The 20,514-nt window shown below is 43.9% G+C and overlaps 1 protein-coding gene across 1 annotated transcript in view; it reads left to right on the top strand.

Annotated features, from left to right (window-relative positions):
- LOC139575377 (extracellular matrix organizing protein FRAS1-like) overlaps positions 1 to 20,514 on the top strand; it is a 370,048-nt gene that overhangs the window by 308,519 nt on the left and 41,015 nt on the right. The window contains exons 53-68 of the mRNA XM_071400291.1: positions 76 to 235; positions 752 to 920; positions 1,265 to 1,511; positions 2,754 to 3,098; positions 3,395 to 3,555; positions 4,150 to 4,294; positions 4,534 to 4,739; positions 4,913 to 5,069; positions 5,483 to 5,683; positions 5,924 to 6,111; positions 6,369 to 6,644; positions 7,057 to 7,289; positions 10,447 to 10,607; positions 11,615 to 11,829; positions 18,199 to 18,349; positions 18,887 to 19,038. Coding sequence (XP_071256392.1) covers positions 76 to 235; positions 752 to 920; positions 1,265 to 1,511; positions 2,754 to 3,098; positions 3,395 to 3,555; positions 4,150 to 4,294; positions 4,534 to 4,739; positions 4,913 to 5,069; positions 5,483 to 5,683; positions 5,924 to 6,111; positions 6,369 to 6,644; positions 7,057 to 7,289; positions 10,447 to 10,607; positions 11,615 to 11,829; positions 18,199 to 18,349; positions 18,887 to 19,038 — 3,167 coding nt within the window. The remainder of the gene's footprint in view (positions 1 to 75; positions 236 to 751; positions 921 to 1,264; positions 1,512 to 2,753; positions 3,099 to 3,394; positions 3,556 to 4,149; positions 4,295 to 4,533; positions 4,740 to 4,912; positions 5,070 to 5,482; positions 5,684 to 5,923; positions 6,112 to 6,368; positions 6,645 to 7,056; positions 7,290 to 10,446; positions 10,608 to 11,614; positions 11,830 to 18,198; positions 18,350 to 18,886; positions 19,039 to 20,514) is intronic.

Below are 20,514 nucleotides of genomic sequence, written 5' to 3' on the forward strand. Positions count from 1 at the left end.
TCTACGTTGTGCGAACGTTGTACTAACGTTGGTCTACGTTGTTTTTAACATTGTGGTAACTTGGTCCCCCTCCAGCTGACGTTAACCTGGGCTTGATCCGCTACGTGCTCCATGAAGACAGCGTGACAGAGACCGTGGACAACTTTACGTTCCTGGTGAAGGACACCAAGCCCAACGTTGTCTCTGATAACCTCTTCCATATCCAGTGGTCCCTCGTCAGCTTCCAACACAGGAGGTGAGAGACACAGCCAGCTGGAACAAGTAGGGCCCAGCGTGTTATCTTCCCCGGGTTTCTGACTGGAACTCTCCCTTGACTTCCCCTACAACCTCTAACTCAGCTGATTATTGAGGGAAAAATGTATTTACTATGACTGTGATACAGTATGTGGTTGGTCCCACCTTGCTGTCTTAAAGATGAATACGTTAACTGTAAGTCTGGATAATGTAAACGGAATGGGGAAAACTCGTGGCGCTTATTGGATTAACTCACACAATCATGAAAAACTCTGGGTCCCTGTATATGGTTGAGACTTCCATACATCTTCATGGGTTTGCAGCTTCTGGCAACAGTTCTATACAATTCTCTCCTCTCATTGCCACAAAGTCTATTTGAGGCAATTATACTGTAATTGTATCTCTCAAAGCTGTTTGTCTCTCTTCATGTAACTGATGCTCTCTGATGCGCTCTGATGCCCTCTAATGCCCTCTGATGCCCTCTGATGCCCTGTGATGCCCTCTGTGCCCCTCACAGCTACAATGTGAGTGAGAAGGCTGGCACGGTGTCGGTCACAGTGAAGAGGACGGGTAACCTGAACCAGTATGCCATCGTGCTGTGTCGTACGGAGCAGGGCACTGCCACCTCTACCTCCAGTGTGGGCTCTCGCCCCGGACAGCACGACTACGTGGAGTACGCTGGACAGGTACTGTGATTTGATTTAACCAGGCAAGTTAATGACAACATATTCTCTTTTTGTAGCAAAGCCTGGGAAATAGTTGTTGGAATACTCTCTCCTCTCCTCTCCTCGCCTCTCCTCGCCTCGCCTCGCCTCTCATCACCTCTCCTCTTCTCTTCTCTCCTCTTCTCTTCTCTCCCCTTCTCCTCTACTCTCTCCTCTGTTCTCCCCTCCTCTCCTCGCCTCTCCTCGCCTCTCCTCTTCTCTCCTCTTCTCTTCTCTCTCCTCTGTTCTCCCCTCCTCTCCTCTTCTCATATTTGTACTACACCCGTAACAACATCTCTAACCTCCCATCTCCTCCTCCCCCCCAGGTCCAGTTTGACGAGCGTGAGGACACAAAGGTGTGTACCGTAGTGATCCAGGACGACAAGGTGTTTGAGGGCATGGAGAGTTTCCAGGTGGAGCTGAGCATGCCTGTCTACGCCCTCCTGGGTCAGGTGACCCGCGCCAGCGTCAACATCAACGACACAGAGGACGAACCCACGCTGCAGTTTGACAAGAAGACCTACCACGTCAACGAGAGTACCGGGTTTATACACGCTCCTATAGAGAGGAAAGGTATTAACCCTATAGAGAGGAAAGGAATTAACCCTATAGACGCCCCTATAGAGAGGAAAGGAATTAACCCTATAGACGCTCCTATAGAGAGGAAAGGAATTAACCCTATAGACGCTCCTATAGAGAGGAAAGGTATTAACCCTATAGAGAGGAAAGGAATTAACCCTATAGATGCTCCTATAGAGAGGAAAGGTATTAACCCTATAGAGAGGAAAGGTATTAACCCTATAGACGCTCCTATAGAGAGGAAAGGAATTAACCCTATAGAGGGGAAAGGTATTAACCCTATAGAGAGGAAAGGTATTAACCCTATAGACGCTCCTATAGAGGGGAAAGGTATTAACCCTATAGACGCTCCTATAGAGAGGAAAGGAATTAACCCTATAGACGCTCCTATAGAGAGGAACGGTATTAACCCTATAGAGAGGAAAGGTATTAACCCTATAGACGCCCCTATAGAGAGGAAAGGTATTAACCCTATAGAGAGGAAAGGTATTAACCCTATAGAGAGGAAAGGAATTAACCCTATAGACGCTCCTATAGAGAGGAAAGGTATTAACCCTATAGAGAGGAAAGGTATTAACCCTATAGACGCTCCTATAGAGAGCAAAGGTATTAACCCTATAGACGCCCCTATAGAGAGCAAAGGTATTAGTAACCATTACACTATCATTAACTCTACCCCAAACCTGACCCCAACCCTGACCCCGTCCCTGACCCAACCCTGACTCCGTCCCTGACCCCGTCCCTGACCCCAACCCCGACCCTGACCCCATCAAGAGGTAATTGAGGAGGAGACTGCTAGTAGCCTATCACTCCAACAAATATAAGCATTTCTCTACACTCGCATTAACATCTGCTAACCATGTGTATGTGACCAATACATTTTGATTTGATTTGACCTGTGCCTTCCAGTAGTGCTGCGTAGTGCAGTGATAGTCCAATCCTTCAGACCCCCATCCAGGGTGTGGCAGGGTGCCTAGTGGTTAGAGCGTTGGGACAGTAACCGGAAGGTCGCTAGTTTGAATCCCCGAACTGACGAGGTAAAAATCTGTCGTTCTGCACCTGACAACCCGTGGATGTCGAGTAAGGCAGCCCCCCCCGCACGTCTCTGATTCAGAGGGGTTGGGTTAAATGTGGAAGACACATTTCAGTTCAATGCATTCAGTTGTACAACTGACTAGGTATCACCCTTTCCTTTCCCTTTCACAAACAGTCTTTCCTCCATCTCTCTCCCTCCAGGTGACACCAGCAGTACGGTCTCAGCTCTCTGTTACACGGTTCCTAAGTCAGCTAAGGGTAGCAGTCCACACGGCCTGGAGTCTGGGTCTGACTATAAGAGTCGAGGTATGACTGTTGACAGCAGGGTCATCTTCGGCCCCGGCGTCTCCATGTCCACCTGCGACGTCAAGCTCATCGACGACAGCGAATACGAACTCTCCGAGGAGTTTGAGCTCCACCTATCGGACGCCTCGGATAACACCCGTGTGGGTGATGTCAGCGTGGCGCTGGTGGTTATCCACGGACCAAATGATGCTTTGACGGTATCCCTGGGCAACGCTACGTTTACGTTCAGCGAGGACGCCGGTGAGAGCTCATAATGCATTATATAGGCTCACAGCAGGTTATAAAGGCTAATAAGCAGTTATTAAGCAGTCTATATGCAGTAACAGTGTGACTGAGGATAGTTGTATATCTGGTGACTTTACAATCTACGATCTCAGATTTGGCGCTATGCTAGAGTTAAACGGTCACATTTCTACATTCAATTCTTCAACAATCAATATACTGTATATCATCGCTTGAATGAACCATTGGAGAACAGGAAGTATAACTCTGACCTCTGACCTAACACCCTCTAACCTCTGACCCTTGATCTCCAGGCACCATCGAGATCCCAGTGCTGCGTCAGGGCAGTGACCTGTCGTCAGTGACATCTGTGTGGTGCGCCACGCGCCCCTCTGACCCCCCCTCCGCCACCCCCGGGGTCGACTACATCCCCTCCTCCAGGAAGGTGGAGTTCAAAGCCGGAAAGACTTTGGAGGTAAAGAAAATTACCATTTTTTAAATTGTTTTATCGTCTAAAATACCAATGTCAGCGATGTAATAATTTTTCAAAAAGATTTTAGTCGTGTGTTGCTTTTTGTATTGAGAGTAGGAATTTAGTGTCATGGTCCGTCTCTTTCCTCTCTCTCTCTCTCTCTCTCTCTCTCTCTCTCTCTCTCTCTCTCTCTCTCTCTCTCTCTCTCTCTCTCTCTCTCTCTCTCTCTCTCTCTCTCTCTCTCTCTCTCTCTCTCTCTCTCTCTCTCTCTCTCTCTCTCTCTCTCTCTCTCTCTCTCTCTCTCTCTCTCTCTCTATCTCTCTCTCTCTCTCTCTCTCTCTCTCTCTCTCTCTCTCTCTCTCTCTCTCTCTCTCTCTCTCTCTTTCTCTATCTCTATCTCTGTCTCTCTCTCTCTCTCTCTCTCTCTGTCTCTCTCTTACTCTCTCTCTCTCTCTCTGTCTCTCTCTCTCTTTCTCTCTCTCTCTCTCTCTCTCTCTCTCTCTCTCTCTCTCTCTCTCTCTCTCTCTCTCTCTCTCTCTCTCTCTCTCTCTCTCTTTCTCTCTCTCTCTCTCTCTCCCTCTCCCTCTCTCACCCCAGACGTGCAGTCTGACCATCATGGATGACATTCAGAACCCAGCCATGGAGGGGGCTGAGTCCTTTGTAGTGTTCCTCTCCTCCCCTCATGGGGCCGTTCTTCTGGAACCTTTCCAAGCCTCCGTGGTCATCACTGATACCTTGGACCGTACGTACACCCCTACACACACACACACCTGTCTTCTAGAGCAGAGGTTTTCTAACTTTTGTTGCCCAGCAACCCACGCACAGGTAAACCGGCGACCCAGGGACTCCCAGCAAAGACTAAATAAAAGTCACATCTAGATCACAGTCTCCTGGAAGCAGTTGAACTCCTTCTGAAATTGTAAGTTTTATTGTACAGTACTTCAAATCCCCATTCATTTTCCCACAATTCCCTCCTCCCAGTTCCCAGCATGCAGTTTGAGAAGACGGCGTACAAGGTGACCGAGAAGGAGGGCGTGCTGGACATCCCCATCGTTAGAACGGGAGACCTGACGGTCAAGTCCTCTGTCCTCTGCTTCACGCGCACCATGTCTGCCAGGGTCACGGACGACTTCGAGGAGAGGAGGAACGCAGACGACTCACGTATCGCCTTCCTCAAGGGAGAGAAGGTAGGTTCTTTATCAAGCCCACAGAGATTCTTCACAGGAATGGTGTTATAATAGTTGGTACATATAGTGCTGTGTTAAAATGTGTTAAAAAACTCTGTATAGAGCCCTACCAGACCAATACAATTGGCTTTGATGTTATGCTGATGATGATGATGATGATGATGATGGTCCAGGTCAAGAACTGCACAGTGCACATCAACGACGACTCTGTGTTCGAGCCTGAGGAGGAGTTCCAGGTGCATCTTGGGACGCCGCTTGGGGACCACTGGAGTGGAGCCATGGTGGGAGTTAGCGGCGTGGTCACGGTAACCATCACTAACGCCGAGGACGGTAAGAAGCGCACAGGTTTCCCTCATCTCAGTGCTTCTCTTTTTTTATAACAGGTTGTTTACATATGAATTGAGTGGGAGACTGGCTGTTGATAGTTTGTATTGTATGTAATGTATTGTATAAGGTAAAGACATTGTAAGACATTACAAACAGAAACTGTTGATAGTTTGTATTGTATGTCATGTATTGTATAAGGTAATGACATTGTAAGACATTACAAACAGAAACTGTTGATAGTTTGTATTGTATGTCATGTATTGTATAAGGTAATGACATTGTAAGACATTACAAACAGAAATTGCAAACATGTCATACTTTTACATAGAAAAAAGCCCAGTCACTGTAAAAAATGAATTGTATGTTTAATTTCACATGTTCATTATAAAGTGAACATTGATATTGCACCACTCCAGCCCCCACCATAAAGTTTGAGCAGACGTCGTACCAGGTGCGGGAGCCACCCGGGCCAGACGGCATCCAGGTGCTTCACATCAAGGTGGTCAGAACAGGAGACCAGGACCGCACCTCCAAGGTCCGATGCAGCACCCGGGACGGGTCAGCCCAGTCCGGAGTGGACTACAACCCCAAGAGCAGAGTCCTCAAGTTCAACCCTGGTCAGTAAGACTTAATGAGGAGGAGCATTATGGGTAGTGAAGTACATCTGTCTACAAGAACTTCATAGCCAATCACACTGCTCTTTAGTGATTGTTCAGACTTGGTGCTGTGCATTTTTAGTCACCCCAGTTTCAAAGGGATTTTGACAGGAAATGGAATATGTTTTTACATGATTGAAGGATGTTACATCACATAAGTAAACATGACTCAACTTTTTATTTTTTTATCTATCCATAAAGGCATGGACCACATCATGTTCAATGTGGAGATTCTGTCCAATGAGGACAGAGAGTGGCACGAGTCCTTCTCATTGGTCCTCGGTCCTGACGACCCAGTGGAGGCGGTGCTTGGAGAGATCACCACGGCAACAGTCACCATCCTGGACCAGGAAGCTGCGGGGAGTCTCATCCTTCCGGCCACGCCTATTGTAAGGCACATGGCTCATTCACATTTAAATGGAAATGGTTTAGTATTATGCTTATTACAAAATCATTCAGGTAAAATGACCTCATGTAAAGTTGTAAATTGAAATTGTAAATGAATTCTTTAAAGATTGTAGCATGTTTTCTGAGATGAATCCTATCTTGAGATTGACTTGTAATGATTCTGTCAGTGCTCTCTGACAGCTAACTGTCTTTCATCAAAATGGAACTATGAACTTTAACCTCACTGTCACTCCCCCAGGTGGTATCTCTGTCAGACTATGATAACGTGGCTGAGGTGTCCAGGGAGGGCAGTAAGAAGCAGCCGTCGCCCGGTTACCCCCTGGTGTGTGTGACGCCCTGTGACCCCCACTACCCCAAATACTCTGTGATGAGGGAGCGCTGCGACGAGGCAGGCATCAACCAGACCTCTGTTCACTTCTCCTGGGAGGTGGCTGCCCCTACCGACACCAACGGGGCCAGGTCACCCTTCGAGACCGTCACTGATACCACACCCTATACTGGTGTTAACCATATGGTGAGTAGTGGTAGTAGTAGTAGTAGTAGTAGTAGGAGGAGGAGGAGGAGGAGGAGGAGGAGGAGGAGGAGGAGGCAGTAGCGGCAGTAGCGGCAGTATCGGTAGCGGCAGCGGTAACAGCGGTAGCGGCAGCGGTAACAGCGGAAGCGGTAACAGCAGTAGCGGAAGCGGTAGCGGAAGCGGTAGCGGTAACAGCAGTAGAAGTATTATTAGTATATTAACCATAAAGTGAGTACGGATTGGAAGTTGTGAGTAGAATGTAGAAGTTCTGTTTGTTGTGTGTGAAGAGAGAGTTCTGTTTGTTGTGTGTCCCGGGCTTCTGTGTATGAGCTACAACTGGTGGTTCCACATGCATGATTGATGATGAAGATTGCTGATGAAGATTGATTGACTGTCTGTATTTAATCAACAGGTCCTGGACAGTATCTATTTCTCTCGGCGATTCCATGTACGCTGTGTGGCTCAGGCCCGGGACAAGTCCGGCCATCTTGGAACACCCCTGAGGAGTAACATAGCAACCATCGGCACCGAGTGTTCCATCTGCCACACCCCCGTTACCACGGGAACCGCCAGAGGTTTCCAGGCCCAGTCGTTCATCGCCACGCTGAAGTACCTGGACGTCAAACACAAGAGGCATCCGAACCGGTGAGCAGGGAGGCATTCACACAAGTAAACATACACACATACACACATACACACAGGCACTCACACAGGCACGCATGTACATACACAAATAGTGATGGGGGAAATCGATACGGTTACATATCTGGATTTTATTTTTGATGGTATATCACAACATTATTTTGAGATAGTAGGCTGTACCTGCACCTTCATCTTATTTTGTATACTTTTATTTATCAGACTGTTTATTTACCTGAATATAATAGCGGGAAAACAACTCCATATGGTCTATAATAGTTCTAGAACACCTCCATATGGTCTATAATAGTTCTAGAACACCTCCATATGGTCTATAATAGTTCTAGAACACCTCCATATGGTCTATAATAGTTCTAGAACACCTCCATATGGTCTATAATAGTTCTAGAACACCTCCATATGGTCTATAATAGTTCTAGAACACCTCCATATGGTCTATACTAGTTCTAGAACACCTCCATATGGTCTATAATAGTTCTAGAACACCTCCATGTGGTCTATAATAGTACTATAACACCTCCATATGGTCTATAATATGGTCTATAATAGTTCTAGAACACCTCCATATGGTCTATAATAGTTCTAGAACACCTCCATATGGTCTATAATAGTTCTAGAACACCTCCATATGGTCTATAATAGTTCTAGAACACCTCCATATGGTCTATACTAGTTCTAGAACACCTCCATATGGTCTATAATAGTTCTAGAACACCTCCATATGGTCTATAATAGTTCTAGAACACCTCCATATGGTCTATAATAGTTCTAGAACACCTCCATATGGTCTATAATAGTTCTAGAACACCTCCATATGGTCTATAATAGTTCTAGAACACCTCCATGTGGTCTATAATAGTTCTAGAACACCTCCATATGGTCTATAATAGTTCTAGAACACCTCCATATGGTCTATAATAGTTCTAGAACACCTCCATATGGTCTATACTAGTTCTAGAACACCTCCATATGGTCTATAATAGTTCTAGAACACCTCCATGTGGTCTATAATAGTACTATAACACCTCCATATGGTCTATAATATGGTCTATAATAGTTCTAGAACACCTCCATATGGTCTATAATAGTTCTAGAACACCTCCATGTGGTCTATAATAGTTCTAGAACACCTCCATACGGTCTATAATAGTTCTAGAACACCTCCATATGGTCTATAATATGGTCTATAATAGTTCTAGAACACCTCCATATGGTCTATAATAGTTCTAGAACACCTCCATATGGTCTATAATAGTTCTAGAACACCTCCATATGGTCTATAATAGTTCTAGAACACCTCCATATGGTCTATAATAGTTCTAGAACACCTCCATATGGTCTATAATATGGTCTATAATAGTTCTAGAACACCTCCATATGGTCTATAATAGTTCTAGAACACCTCCATATGGTCTATAATAGTTCTAGAACACCTCCATATGGTCTATAATAGTTCTAGAACACCTCCATATGGTCTATAATAGTTCTAGAACATCTCCATATGGTCTATAATAGTTCTAGAACACCTCCATATGGTCTATAATAGTAGAACACCTCCATATGGTCTATAATAGTTCTAGAACACCTCCATATGGTCTATACTAGTTCTAGAACACCTCCATATGGTCTATAATAGTTCTAGAACACCTCCATATGGTCTATAATAGTTCTAGAACACCTCCATATGGTATATAATAGTTCTAGAACACCTCCATATGGTCTATAATAGTTCTAGAACACCTCCATATGGTCTATAATAGTTCTAGAACACCTCCATATGGTCTATAATAGTTCTAGAACACCTCTATATGGTCTATAATAGTTCTAGAACACCTCCATATGGTCTATAATAGTTCTAGAACACCTCCATATGGTCTATAATAGTTCTAGAACACCTCCATGTGGTCTATAATAGTTCTAGAACACCTCCATACGGTCTATAATAGTTCTAGAACACCTCCATATGGTCTATAATATGGTCTATAATAGTTCTAGAACACCTCCATATGGTCTATAATAGTTCTAGAACACCTCCATATGGTCTATAATAGTTCTAGAACACCTCCATATGGTCTATAATAGTTCTAGAACACCTCCATATGGTCTATAATAGTTCTAGAACACCTCCATATGGTCTATAATAGTTCTAGAACACCTCCATATGGTCTATAATAGTTCTAGAACATCTCCATATGGTCTATAATAGTTCTAGAACACCTCCATATGGTCTATAATAGTAGAACACCTCCATATGGTCTATAATAGTTCTAGAACACCTCCATATGGTCTATACTAGTTCTAGAACACCTCCATATGGTCTATAATAGTTCTAGAACACCTCCATATGGTCTATAATAGTTCTAGAACACCTCCATATGGTATATAATAGTTCTAGAACACCTCCATATGGTCTATAATAGTTCTAGAACACCTCCATATGGTCTATAATAGTTCTAGAACACCTCCATATGGTCTATAATAGTTCTAGAACACCTCTATATGGTCTATAATAGTTCTAGAACACCTCCATATGGTCTATAATAGTTCTAGAACACCTCTATATGGTTTATAATAGTTCTAGAACACCTCCATATGGTCTATAATAGTTCTAGAACACCTCCATATGGTCTATAATAGTTCTAGAACACCTCCATATGGTCTATAATAGTTCTAGAACACCTCCATATGGTCTATAATAGTTCTAGAACACCTCCATATGGTCTATAATAGTTCTAGAACACCTCCATATGGTCTATAATAGTTCTAGAACACCTCCATATGGTCTATAATAGTTCTAGAACACCTCCATATGGTCTATAATAGTTCTAGAACACCTCCATATGGTCTATAATAGTTCTAGAACACCTCCATATGGTCTATAATAGTTCTAGAACACCTCCATATGGTCTATAATAGTTCTAGAACACCTCCATATGGTCTATAATAGTTCTAGAACACCTCCATATGGTCTATAATAGTTCTAGAACACCTCCATATGGTCTATAATAGTTCTAGAACACCTCCATATGGTCTATAATAGTTCTAGAACACCTCCATATGGTCTATAATAGTTCTAGAACACCTCCATATGGTCTATAATAGTTTTATAACACTAACCTTGTGTTGTCTTTTCCTTCTGTAGTATCCACATCTCGGTGCAGATCCCCCACCAGGACGGTATGCTGCCCCTAGTGTCCAGCATGCCCCTCCACAACCTGCTCTTCCTGCTGTCAGAGTCCATCTACAGACAACAGCACGTCTGTTCAAACCTGGTCACTCTCAAAGACCTGCAGGGGGTCTCCGGTAAGGACACACGCAGACGCTCTAACGTGTGTTACATCAGACACATGGCACATAAACACACACACACACACTCATGCACACATATACACACGCATACACACACTCTTACAACAAATTATAAACACCCTTCCTCTAACAAAGTATTTGACGTGTCCTCTCTGTGTGTCTGTATGTCTCTCTGTGTGTCTCTGTCCTATCTGTGTGTCTCTGTCCTCTCTGTGTGTCTCTGTCCTCTCTGTGTGTCTCTGTCCTCTCTGTGTGTCTCTGTCCTCTCTCTGTGTGTCTCTGTCCTCTCTCTGTGTGTCTCTGTCCTCTCTGTGTGTCTCTGTCCTCTCTCTGTGTGTCTCTGTCCTCTCTATGTGTGTCTCTGTGTGTCTCTGTCTTGTCTGTGTGTCTCTGTCCTCTCTCCCTGTGTGTCTCTGTCCTCTCTCCCTGTGTGTCTCTGTCCTCTCTCCCTGTGTGTCTCTGTCCTATCTCTCTGTGTGTCTCTGTCCTATCTCTCTGTGTGTCTCTGTCCTCTCTGTGTGTCTCTGTCCTCTCTCCCTGTGTGTCTCTGTCTTCTCTCCCTGTGTGTCTCTGTCTTCTCTGTGTGTCTCTGTCCTCTCTCTGTGTGTCTCTGTCCTCTCTCTGTGTGTCTCTGTCCTCTCTCTGTGTGTCTCTGTCTTCTTTCTCTGTGTGTCTCTGTCCTCTCTCCCTGTGTGTCTCTGTCCTCTCTCCCTGTGTGTCTCTGTCCTCTCTCCCTGTGTGTCTCTGTCCTCTCTCCCTGTGTGTCTCTGTTATCTATGTGTGTCTCTGTCCTCTCCCTGTGTGTCTCTGTCTTCTCTGTGTGTCTCTGTCCTCTCTCCCTGTGTGTCTCTGTCTTGTCTGTGTGTCTCTGTCCTCTCTCTGTGTGTCTCTGTCCTCTCTCTGTGTGTCTCTGTCCTCTCTCTATGTGTCTCTGTCTTCTCTGTCTGTCTCTGTCTTCTTTCTCTGTGTGTCTCTGTCCTCTCTCTGTGTGTGTGTTTCAGAGACAGGTTTCCTGGATGATGTGCAGTATGACAGTATCTCTCTGGGTCCGGGTTATGACAGACCCTACCAGTTCAACCCCAGTGTCCGAGAGGCTCAGAGCATCCAGCTGTACAATCACCTCAACCTGAAGAGCTGTATCTGGACCTTTGATGCCTACTACGACATGACGGAACTCATAGACGTCTGTGGAGGCTCCGTCACTGCCGACTTCCAGGTATGAGACTCCCTGTAGTTCAGATACCATACCCTCTCTAGTGGGTTATCATGTCACAGCTGACTTCCAGGTATGAGACTCCCTGTAGTTCAGATACCATACCCTCTCTAGTGGGTTATCATGTCACAGCTGACTTCCAGGTATGAGACTCCCTGTAGTTCAGATACCATACCCTCTCTAGTGGGTTAACATGTCACAGCTGACTTCCAGGTATGAGACTCCCTGTAGTTCAGATACCATACCCTCTCCAGTGGGTTATCATGTCACAGCCGACTTCCAGGTATGAGACTCCCTGTAGTTCAGATACCATACCCTCTCTAGTGGGTTATCATGTCACAGCTGACTTCCAGGTATGAGACTCCCTCTAGTTCAGATACCATACCCTCTCCAGTGGGTTAACATGTCACTGCCGACTTCCAGGTATGAGACTCCCTCTAGTTCAGATACCATACCCTCTTCTAGTGGGTTATCATGTCACAGTCAACTTCCAGGTATGAGACTCCCTCTAGTTCAGATACCATACCATCTCTAGTGGGTTATCATGTCACAGCCGACTTCCAGGTATGAGACTCCCTGTAGTTCAGATACCATACCCTCTTCTAGTGGGTTATCATGTCACAGCCAACTTCCAGGTATGAGACTCCCTCTAGTTCAGATACCATACCATCTCTAGTGGGTTATCATGTCACAGCCGACTTCCAGGTATGAGACTCCCTGTAGTTCAGATACCATACCCTCTCTAGTGGGTTATCATGTCACTGCTGACTTCCAGGTATGAGACTCCCTCTAGTTCAGATACCATACCATCTCTAGTGGGTTATCATGTCACAGCCGACTTCCAGGTATGAGACTCCCTCTAGTTCAGATACCATACCCTCTCTAGTGGGTTATCATTTTGTTCGCTGTACTCTGCATTTACACAGTTTATTTCCATTATTAAATGCTTGAATAAAATCTACCGTGACTAGTGAACATAATCTTCTCACAGATATCCACAGTGTTATCAGGTCCACAGAGTTATCAGGTCCACAGAGTTATCAGGTCCACAGAGTTATCAGGTCCACAGAGTTATCAGGTCCACAGAGTTATCAGTTCCACAGAGTTATCAGGTCCACATTGTCATCAGGTCCACAGTGTTATCAGGTCCACAGAGTTATCAGGTCCACAGTGTTATCAGGTCCACAGTGTTATCAGGTCCACAGCGTTATCAGTTCCACAGAGTTATCAGGTCCACAGAGTTATCAGTTCCACAGAGTTATCAGGTCCACATTGTCATCAGGTCCACAGTGTTATCAGGTCCACAGAGTTATCAGGTCCACAGTGTTATCAGGTCCACAGTGTTATCAGGTCCACAGAGTTATCAGGTCCACAGTGTTATCAGGTCCACAGTGTTATCAGGTCCACAGTGTTATCAGGTCCACAGCGTTATCAGTTCCACAGAGTTATCAGTTCCACAGAGTTATCAGTTCCACAGCGTTATCAGTTCCACAGCGTTATCAGTTCCACAGAGTTATCAGGTCCACAGAGTTATCAGTTCCACAGCGTTATCAGTTCCACAGAGTTATCAGGTCCACAGAGTTATCAGTTCCACAGAGTTATCAGGTCCACAGTGTTATCAGGTCCACAGTGTTATCAGGTCCACAGAGTTATCAGGTCCACAGTGTTATCAGGTCCACAGTGTTATCAGGTCCACAGAGTTATCAGGTCCACAGTGTCATCAGGTCCACAGTGTCATCAGGTCCACAGAGTTATCAGGTCCACAGTGTTATCAGGTCCACAGTGTTATCAGGTCCACAGTGTTATCAGGTCCACAGAGTTATCAGGTCCACATTGTCATCAGGTCCACATTGTCATCAGGTCCACATTGTCATCAGGTCCACATTGTCATCAGGTCCACATTGTCATCAGGTCCACATTGTTATCAGGTCCACATTGTTATCAGGTCCACAGAGTTATCAGGTCCACAGTGTTATCAGGTCCACATTCAGTGATGTGATCACCGTTTGTATTGTTAGATTCTGGGTTAAACTTGGAACATTGTTACACTCAGAAGTATAGTATCTGAGGAGTGATAGAGACTGGGGTTTTAACATCAGAAGTATAGTATCTGAGGAGTGATAGAGACTGGGTTTTAACATCAGCAGTATAGTATCTGAGGAGTGATAGAGACTGGGGTTTTAACATCAGCAGTATAGTATCTGAGGAGTGATAGAGACTGGGTTTTAACATCAGAAGTATAGTATCTGAGGAGTGATAGAGACTGGGGTTTAACATCAGAAGTATAGTATCTGAGGAGTGATAGAGACTGGGTTTTAACATCAGCAGTATAGTATCTGAGGAGTGATAGAGACTGGGGTTTTAACATCAGCAGTATAGTATCTGAGGAGTGATAGAGACTGGGTTTTAACATCAGAAGTTAATGGTATCTGAGGAGTGATAGAGACTGGGTTTTAACATCAGCAGTATAGTATCTGAGGAGTGATAGAGACTGGGTTTTAACATCAGCAGTATAGTATCTGAGGAGTGATAGAGACTGGGTTTTAACATCAGAAGTTAATGGTATCTGAGGAGTGATAGAGACTGGGTTTTAACATCAGAAGTATAGTATCTGAGGAGTGATAGAGACTGGGGTTTTAACATCAGCAGTATAGTATCTGAGGAGTGATAGAGACTGGGGTTTTAACATCAGCAGTATAGTATCTGAGGAGTGATAGAGACTGGGTTTTAACATCAGAAGTATAGTATCTGAGGAGTGATAGAGACTGGGGTTTAACATCAGAAGTATAGTATCTGAGGAGTGATAGAGACTGGGTTTTAACATCAGCAGTATAGTATCTGAGGAGTGATAGAGACTGGGTTTTAACATCAGCAGTATAGTATCTGAGGAGTGATAGAGACTGGGGTTTTAACATCAGCAGTATATTATCTGAGGAGTGATAGAGACTGGGTTTTAACATCAGCAGTATAGTATCTGAGGAGTGATAGAGACTGGGGTTTTAACATCAGCAGTATAGTATCTGAGGAGTGATAGAGACTGGGTTTTAACATCAGAAGTTAATGGTATCTGAGGAGTGATAGAGACTGGGTTTTAACATCAGCAGTATAGTATCTGAGGAGTGATAGAGACTGGGTTTTAACATCAGCAGTATAGTATCTGAGGAGTGATAGAGACTGGGGTTTTAACATCAGCAGTATAGTATCTGAGGAGTGATAGAGACTGGGTTTTAACATCAGCAGTATAGTATCTGAGGAGTGATAGAGACTGGGTTTTAACATCAGAAGTTAATGGTATCTGAGGAGTGATAGAGACTGGGGTTTTAACATCAGCAGTATAGTATCTGAGGAGTGATAGAGACTGGGTTTTAACATCAGAAGTTAATGGTATCTGAGGAGTGATAGAGACTGGGTTTTAACATCAGCAGTATAGTATCTGAGGAGTGATAGAGACTGGGTTTTAACATCAGAAGTATAGTATCTGAGGAGTGATAGAGACTGGGGTTTTAACATCAGCAGTATAGTATCTGAGGAGTGATAGAGACTGGGGTTTTAACATCAGCAGTATAGTATCTGAGGAGTGATAGAGACTGGGTTTTAACATCAGCAGTATAGTATCTGAGGAGTGATAGAGACTGGGGTTTTAACATCAGCAGTATAGTATCTGAGGAGTGATAGAGACTGGGTTTTAACATCAGAAGTTAATGGTATCTGAGGAGTGATAGAGACTGGGTTTTAACATCAGCAGTATAGTATCTGAGGAGTGATAGAGACTGGGTTTTAACATCAGAAGTTAATGGTATCTGAGGAGTGATAGAGACTGGGTTTTAACATCAGAAGTATAGTATCTGAGGAGTGATAGAGACTGGGGTTTTAACATCAGCAGTATAGTATCTGAGGAGTGATAGAGACTGGGTTTTAACATCAGAAGTATAGTATCTGAGGAGTGATAGAGACTGGGGTTTAACATCAGAAGTATAGTATCTGAGGAGTGATAGAGACTGGGGTTTAACATCAGAAGTATAGTATCTGAGGAGTGATAGAGACTGGGTTTTAACATCAGCAGTATAGTATCTGAGGAGTGATAGAGACTGGGTTTTAACATCAGCAGTATAGTATCTGAGGAGTGATAGAGACTGGGGTTTTAACATCAGCAGTATAGTATCTGAGGAGTGATAGAGACTGGGGTTTTAACATCAGCAGTATAGTATCTGAGGAGTGATAGAGACTGGGGTTTTAACATCAGCAGTATAGTATCTGAGGAGTGATAGAGACTGGGTTTTAACATCAGAAGTTAATGGTATCTGAGGAGTGATAGAGACTGGGTTTTAACATCAGCAGTATAGTATCTGAGGAGTGATAGAGACTGGGTTTTAACATCAGCAGTATAGTATCTGAGGAGTGATAGAGACTGGGGTTTTAACATCAGCAGTATAGTATCTGAGGAGTGATAGAGACTGGGTTTTAACATCAGCAGTATAGTATCTGAGGAGTGATAGAGACTGGGTTTTAACATCAGAAGTTAATGGTATCTGAGGAGTGATAGAGACTGGGGTTTTAACATCAGCAGTATAGTATCTGAGGAGTGATAGAGACTGGGGTTTTAACATCAGCAGTATAGTATCTGAGGAGTGATAGAGACTGGGTTTTAACATCAGAAGTATAGTATCTGAGGAGTGATAGAGACTGGGTTTTAACATCAGCAGTATAGTATCTGAGGAGTGATAGAGACTGGGGTTTTAACATCAGCAGTATAGTATCTGAGGAGTGATAGAGACTGGGGTTTTAACATCAGCAGTATAGTATCTGAGGAGTGATAGAGACTGGGTTTTAACATCAGCAGTATAGTATCTGAGGAGTGATAGAGACTGGGTTTTAACATCAGCAGTATAGTATCTGAGGAGTGATAGAGACTGGGTTTTAACATCAGAAGTTAATGGTATCTGAGGAGTGATAGAGACTGGGGTTTTAACATCAGCAGTATAGTATCTGAGGAGTGATAGAGACTGGGTTTTAACATCAGAAGTTAATGGTATCTGAGGAGTGATAGAGACTGGGTTTTAACATCAGAAGTTAATGGTATCTGAGGAGTGATAGAGACTGGGGTTTTAACATCAGCAGTATAGTATCTGAGGAGTGATAGAGACTGGGTTTTAACATCAGAAGTTAATGGTATCTGAGGAGTGATAGAGACTGGGTTTTAACATCAGCAGTATAGTATCTGAGGAGTGATAGAGACTGGGTTTTAACATCAGAAGTTAATGGTATCTGAGGAGTGATAGAGACTGGGTTTTAACATCAGAAGTTAATGGTATCTGAGGAGTGATAGAGACTGGGTTTTAACATCAGCAGTATAGTATCTGAGGAGTGATAGAGACTGGGTTTTAACATCAGAAGTTAATGGTATCTGAGGAGTGATAGAGACTGGGTTTTAACATCAGCAGTATAGTATCTGAGGAGTGATAGAGACTGGGTTTTAACATCAGAAGTTAATGGTATCTGAGGAGTGATAGAGACTGGGTTTTAACATCAGCAGTATAGTATCTGAGGAGTGATAGAGACTGGGTTTTAACATCAGAAGTTAATGGTATCTGAGGAGTGATAGAGACTGGGGTTTTAACATCAGCAGTATAGTATCTGAGGAGTGATAGAGACTGGGTTTTAACATCAGAAGTTAATGGTATCTGAGGAGTGATAGAGACTGGGGTTTTAACATCAGAAGTTAATGGTATCTGAGGAGTGATAGAGACTGGGTTTTAACATCAGAAGTTAATGGTATCTGAGGAGTGATAGAGACTGGGTTTTAACATCAGAAGTTAATGGTATCTGAGGAGTGATAGAGACTGGGTTTTAACATCAGAAGTTAATGGTTATCTGTTGGAGCCAGATGGCTGTGGAATGTTTTAGGTGTAGATCTTTAGATTAAGCCTCATGGGGGTTGAGGTCAGGTCATATTCCCTTAAGGTGAGAAACAATGGTTTATTACCCAATCACTTCCTCTTCCTGTCGGACCATAACAGATGTAAGGACTGGAGAGAAGTAGACAGTGTCTAAGTTGGAGTATATATAACTTGTGGTGGTGGAAACGTGTGTTGTCTGGATACAGCTGTATTGACCCTTTAGGAAGAATTTAAACTTGGTTTCCTGGTGTCCGTAGAATTAGAACCTAACAGTATTACTGTAACCATGGCTACTCTTGTCCCTGTGAATCATCCTTCCATCCCAACCACAGTATGCAAAACAGTCTAGGACTGACTATAGCTGTTGCTGCTGCGTCACCTTATTAATCATGCCATGTTGTGTAACAGTATGTCATGTCATGTCACCTTATGTCATCTGATCTCATGTCGTGTCTTATGTCCCCACCACCCCCAGGTGAGGGACTCGGCCCAGTCGTTCCTGACGGTGCAGGTTCCTCTCTACGTGTCGTATATCTACGTAACAGCTCCCAGGGGCTGGGCCTCTCTGGAACACCACACTGAAATGGAGTTCTCTTTCTTCTACGACACCGTGCTCTGGAGGACAGGTGTGTGTGTGTCTCCTTGGAATTGTTGTGTTTCTATGTAACTCTGTTTAACTGTAGTGTTTCTGTGTACATCCATTTAAGTGGTATGTTTCTGTGGAACTCTGTTTAACTGGTATGTTTCTGTGTAACTCCATTTAACTGGTATGTTTCTGTGTAACTCCATTTAACTGGTATGTTCCTGTGTAACTCTGTTTAACTGGTATGTTTCTGTGTAACTCCATTTAACTGGTATGTTTCTGTGTAACTGTTTAACTGGTATGTTTCTGTGTAACTCTGTATAACTGGTATGTTTCTGTGTAACTCCATTTAACTGGTATGTTCCTGTGTAACTCTGTTTAACTGGTATGTTTCTGTGTAACTCCATTTAACTGGTATGTTCCTGTGTAACTCTGTTTAACTGGTATGTTTCTGTGTAACTCTGTATAACTGGTATGTTTCTGTGTAACTCTGTATAACTGGTATGTTCCTGTGTAACTCTGTATAACTGGTATGTTTCTGTGTAACTCTGTATAACTGGTATGTTCCTGTGTCCACTAGGCATCCAGACAGACAGTGTTCTGTCAGCCAGACTCCAGATCATCAGGATCTACATAAGAGAAGATGGCCGCCTGGTCATCGAGTTCAAAACACACGCCAAGTTCAGGGGTCAGTCCTCAATGACCTGCATACCACTGTATGACCAGCACACAGTAGCATGTAGCCTCCTGTAAAAGCTAAACTAGGAAAACGTCTCATATATTTACAGTTCCTTCAGAAAGTATTCAGACACCTTGATTTTTTCCACATTTTGTTACGTTACAACCTTATCCTAAAATGTATTTAATAGTTTTTTCCCCCTCATCAATCTACACACAATACCCCATAATGAGAGAGCAAAAACATTATTGCTAATTTATAATTACAAAAAAACTGAAATATCATATTTACATAAGTATACAGACCCTTTACTCAGTACTTTGTTGAAGCACTTTTGGCAGCAATTACTGCCTTGAGTCTTCTTGGGTATGACGCTGCAAGCTTGGCACACCTGTATTTGGGGAGTTTCTCCCAGTCTTCTCTGCAGATCCTCTCAAGTTCTGCCAGGTTGGATGGGGAGCGTTGCTGCACTATTTTCAGGTCTCTCCAGAGATGTTTGATTGGGTCCAAGTCTGGGCTCTGGCTGGGTCACTCAAGGACATTCAGAGACTTGTCCCGAAGCCACTCCTGCGTTGTTTTGGCTGTGTGCTTAGGGTCGTTATCCTGTTGGAAGGTGAACCTTCACCTCAGTCTGAGGTCCTGAGCACTCTGGAGCAGGTTTTCATCAAGGATTTCTCTCTACTTTGCTTCATTCATCTTTCCCTCGATCCTGACTAGTCTCTTAGTCTCTGCCACCGAAAAACATCCCCACAGCATGATGCTGCCACCAACATGCTTAACCGTAGGGATGGTGCCAGGTTTCCTACAGACGTGACGCTTGGCATTCAGGCCCGCAGAGAATCTTGTTTCTCATGGTCTGAGAGTCTTTAGGTGCCTTTTGGCAAACTCCAAGTCAGCTGTCATGTGCCTTTTACTGAGGAGTGGCTTCCGTCTGGCCACTCTAGCATAAAGGCCTGATTGGCGGAGTGCTGCAAAGATGGTTGTACTTCTGGAAAGTTTTCCCGTCTCCACAGAGGAACTCTTGAGCTCTGTCAGAGTGACCATTTGGTTTTTGGTCACCTTCCTGACCATGGCCCTTCTCTCCCGATTGTTCAGTTTGGCCGGGCGACCAGCTCAAGGAAAAAGTATAGTTGGTTTCAAACTTCTTCCATTTAAGAATTATGGAGGGCATTGTGTTCATGGGGACCTTCAACGCTGCAGAATTGTTTGGGTACCCTTCTTCAGATCTGTGCCTCGACACAATCCTCTCGGAGCTCAACGGACAATTCCTTCGACCTCATTGCTTGGTTTTTGCTCTGACATGCACTGTCAACTGTGGAATCTTTTATAGACAGTTGTGTGCCTTTCCAAATCATGTCCAATCAATTGAATTTACCATAGATGGACTCCAATCAAGTTGTAGAAACATCTCAAGGATGATCAATGTAAACAGGATGCACGCAAGCTCAATTTTGAGTCTCATAGCAAAGGGTCTAAATACTTATGTAAGTAAGGTATTTCTGTTTTCTGTTTTTATATGATTCGGTAAA

Source organism: Salvelinus alpinus, chromosome 5 (genome assembly GCF_045679555.1).
Source record: "Salvelinus alpinus chromosome 5, SLU_Salpinus.1, whole genome shotgun sequence".
Taxonomy (NCBI): Eukaryota; Metazoa; Chordata; class Actinopteri; order Salmoniformes; family Salmonidae; genus Salvelinus; species Salvelinus alpinus.